Source organism: Protobothrops mucrosquamatus, unplaced genomic scaffold (assembly GCF_001527695.2).
Source record: "Protobothrops mucrosquamatus isolate PMUCROS unplaced genomic scaffold, P.Mucros_1.0 scaffold_127, whole genome shotgun sequence".
In the NCBI taxonomy this organism is placed as follows: domain Eukaryota; kingdom Metazoa; phylum Chordata; class Lepidosauria; order Squamata; family Viperidae; genus Protobothrops; species Protobothrops mucrosquamatus.
The window spans coordinates 238,283-242,748 of NW_015386203.1; the positions used below are offsets into that span (position 1 = coordinate 238,283).

General features: G+C 38.4%; 1 protein-coding gene across 1 annotated transcript in view; it reads left to right on the forward strand.

Moving 5' to 3' along the window:
* The window catches only part of SLC26A11 (solute carrier family 26 member 11), a 22,984-nt gene that overhangs the window by 6,365 nt on the left and 12,153 nt on the right, over positions 1–4,466 (forward strand). The window contains exons 5-8 of the mRNA XM_015817463.1: positions 677–756; positions 1,506–1,648; positions 1,805–1,980; positions 3,554–3,626. Coding sequence (XP_015672949.1) covers positions 677–756; positions 1,506–1,648; positions 1,805–1,980; positions 3,554–3,626 — 472 coding nt within the window. The remainder of the gene's footprint in view (positions 1–676; positions 757–1,505; positions 1,649–1,804; positions 1,981–3,553; positions 3,627–4,466) is intronic.

Here is a 4,466-nt window from a genome sequence, read left to right on the forward strand (position 1 = left end):
CTCACCTACATCGTCCATATAGGACGACTCGGGAACTCAACTCCTACCCCGGGCAGCTCACCGATCCCCTTATGCCCAGGGGAAAGGTATCAAGCCGTTTGACAGCAGATGCTAGCTGTCAAACCGGCTTTTACGCAAAACAGGCGGGAGGCAGCAAACAGCTGCGACCAGCGAAATCGCCTGCCACCGGAAGTCTCCCTTAGGCCACCTCTTTACGTCTGTCTTGGAAGATATTTTTTTTAAAAATATCAGAAACAAGAAATAGAGAATAAAAGAACACTTCGAACTGTTATCATGCTTTAAAATGTACAAATTGGCTATTATGCTGTATATTATGAATTTTTATGCTGAAAATGTATTAAACCCTTTACATGTAAAAATATCATCTTTGCATTTTAGCACATAAATATATATGCTAAAATTTAAAATGGATTGTAATTAAGTGGAGAGTTGTATTAATGTGTACTACAAACATGTGTTTCTTGAGAAGGTACTTAAGTCTCGTGAAATGTATTATTCTCTCATATAGTATCAAAGACTACCTTGTTTCAGATGGCTTCTAGATTCCTTTCATTCATATAGTGTACCCTCCATTGGGGGGGGGTGTACGTGTGCACATATGTCTGTCTGTTTTGTTTTACCAGCTCCATTCTTGTGTGTATTTAATTTTGCATAGACACTACTGGGTCTGCAGAACATTCCAAAGCAGTTTATCCTACAAGTGTATTATACCTTCTGCAGAATTACTGAGACAAGGTAAAAAAGTGTTTCTCTCTTGGTCCTTTTTTTTATTCCTCCTCTTCCTGTTTACAAAAGTAGGAGATTGGTGCAAAAATAGTACATAGAATTAGAATCTGGGAATTATAAATATTGAGGGTGAAGTTTGATTTCCGAGCTTGTGGGTGGGTTTCTGAATATTTCTAGATTTTTAGCATTCCTAAATTCTGAAATTGTGCAAGTTCAAATATTGTCTGGGGAATCTTAGAATGGAGCTAAAAGCTGGAATGCTAAAAGTTTGGGGCATATCCATTTTGTTCCTCATACCTTAGGGCCAAATATTTTTTTCAATTAGGCAAAGAATAAATGAGCTTAAAACTGTAGAAATCGGAAGATAGCCTGACAATCTGATATTTTATGCTTAACCGGATCATTTCTGAGTGGATTATGTTTACTTTGAGGTTAGCATTATTGTTCTTACAAATGTTAAACTAGATATACTTACAGGATACGTTATATGAATGAATGAAACTAAATCTGGGCTTAAGTTTTTCAAGCTTTTAAATCTCATACTTCATATTTCCTTTAGCTTATTAAAAATCTAATTCACCAGCAGGAAAGCATGTGTGTTATTTTAATATAAAAAAAATACAGGTATCTTGGTGGCTGAATAAAGTGGTGCGCAAACTGGGTGGCTTAGGAGACGGGCCCATGCTTAAAAAGCAAATAGGATGGAGGTCTTTTATCTGTACAGAATTGTTGCAGACCAATGTCATGGTTATCTGCAGGGCTGGAGATGCCATCCTTGGAGTGTTCTGCGTAATGGTGCTTTTGGTCCTGCAACAAATGAAAAAAGGAACCCCCGGGACCCATCCACTGGAACCCTTGCCTGTCAGAATCAGTCGATATATAATTTGGACAACAGCTACCGGTTTGTCCTGTCCTGTCCTCTTAGCAAATGTTTAATTTTCTTCTTCTTGGAAGTATCTTCTTCTTTGGAAGTATTCCATAATATTGTCATGATTATGGAATCCATCCCTATCGTTTGACTATGCAGAACTTTATTTAAGACTCTCTTCCTTTACAGCCCGTAATGCTCTTGTGGTTCTCTTTGCTGGCCTTGTGGCTTATTCTTTCCAAGTGACTGGCTCCCAGCCTTTCAGCCTCACAGGAACGATTCCCCAGGGACTCCCTCTGTTCCAGTTACCACCGTTCTCCATCATCACATCCAATCAGACTATCAGTTTTAAGGAAATGGTGCAGGTGTGTATTTCTGTTTTATTAGTTCAGTTTCTGCCTCTCTGCTTATGTCAGCCCTTCTAGATAGACCAGACTAAGAAACCAATGTCAATGTAGTTCAGAGCTACTTTTATTGTAACAGAATCTTGTAAGTCTGAATGCACTCTCCCTACCTCCTTATTACCTCTGTGTAAACTAGGGAAAGGCTTGTTTTAGAAGTTTTCTCAGTTTATTTTCTTGGCCTGGGCTCAGGCCCCTTTTCTCTGACCATTGCTTTGGTAGCAACGCTTCTTCCTGTCCTTCAAGGCCATTCTTTATGCACTCTACAGTTTGATTACAACTTTACAAATAAATACTATTAAATTGACAGCAGATTTGGTTTTAGTCACTCTCAAAAATGAAACAATAGAGTTTAAACATGTTCATCAATACCTGTTACAAAGATCTTTCCTTTTTTTTAAAAAAAACAGTCCTTATTATATTGGTCTGTTTTTTTTATATGCTGAAATAAATTGCTGTTTGCATTGTTGGGTGTAATCCACATAGAATTATTTTTCAGTTAAGGTTTTTTTTTTTTAGTAATCAGACTCTTTGTTGAAACTTAAATAATAGTAGTAGGTTAAACACTTGCATCTTAAAAGCTTTGACACTTGCATCTTAGTGCTTTTGTACTGATGGAACTTGTTAGAGTAGAGAATGTCATAATTTTGCAGCAAAAGTAAGTTTTCTACTCTTCAGTGATTCAGACTTATATAAGATATAACATGGAAGAATTTACTTGAAGGACACACAGAAATGTTTTGAATAGGTACATATTTTCTGCAGTTTATGTATATATGATGTCCTAATTATGCTAGTTGGCTTAAAGCATAAATTATTGGTTAATCTGAGAGCCAGTTTGGTCTAGTGCAGGGGTAGGCAACCTCGGCTCTTTTATGACTCATAGCTGACTCAGGAATTCTGGGAGTTGAAGTCCATGAGTCATAAAAGAGCCGAGGTTGCCTACCCTTGGTCTAGTGGTTAAGGCACCAGCCTAGAAAGAGTTCTACCCCCAACTTAGCCATAAAAGCCAGCTGGGTGACTTTGGGCCAGTCACTTTCTCTCAGCCCAACCCACCTAACAAGGTGGTTGTGCAGAAAGTAGAAGGAGAAAGGTGTGTTGGATATGTTTGCTATAAAAATAAATAATAAATCCAACAGCTTAGATTTGGACAGAGCAACTCTCAAAAGCCTAAAAGACCAAACCATCATAATCTTTGTCTGGCAGACAAAGACCAGAGAGACCAGGGTATATGGGGAGTGCACGGATAGGACCTGTTAGGAGTACCTTAAAACAGCTACATTTTCTCCTGGTCTAGAGTGGTTGCCCTCCACATTTGATGCACCATCTTGAGAAAAGACACATTTGATTTAAGATATTCCTTCCAAATCACATAATGTTCTTTGAATCCAGATTTCTGCATTCAACTCTAGGATTTACTCTATCTCTCTGTTACATTTTCTCCATTGGTGTGGGACATTCCTTTTGTGGCCATAGTTCCTTCTTCTTGAGAAGGAACTATGCAGAGAAATACAGCTTCCCTCTTCCATCCCTGCAGGCCATTGGACCTGGCTTGGCGGTGGTGCCCCTCATGGGACTGCTGGAGACGGTTGCTATTGCCAAAGCATTTGGTAGGATCATTACCTTGTTTGCACACTGAGGAGGGAGGGAGGTAAGGCAGGACTATACTTCCCTGCACACCTGACCATCTGAAATGAAACTTTACTTCTATTTGGAGATAGTAGCTTCTGGTCACAAATCACAGTAAGCCATAGTCTATTTTACAGTGGATTATTGAATAAATTTCCACAATTAGCTGGAAATGGGATGTGGTTGACTCGGAGTCACCCAGAGTTGATTATAGGATGGATGGCTATATAGGTATTTTAAATCAGTCAGTCAGTCAGTCAATCAATCACAATGCACTAAATGCGCCAAAAATTGGAGTTTGCAGTTTTGTTTTGTTTTTGAAACTCGTTGGGGAATGATTACTTCCACAACCCCAACTAGCATAGTCTGGGATATGAGATACATTGGACATTTCAAATGTATCAAAAGGATAGCAGACAATATACCGTACCTTTGGACTAAAATATGAAAATTTCCCTAGAGTAATAGTAATTCAGCATAATATGTAGCTGTTTTCTTGTCTCTTGCTGCGTTGAAGGGATAGAAACTCAACTCTGTCAGTGGAAGTATTAGGCAGAGAATCAGAAAGAGGTCTGTTACCTGAATTTATGACTGATTTTTTTTTACTCTTTATTTCTCTGGAATATACAGTTGCAAGAAAAAGTATGTGAACCCCTTGGGATAACACAGAGTTTTGCATGAATTGGTCATAAAATGTGCTCTGAACGTCATCTAAGTCACAACAATAGAAAAACACAGTCTGCTGAAAATAATAATGCACAAACATTACATGTTGCCATGGTTTAATTGAACATAACATGTAAACATTCACAGAGCAGGGA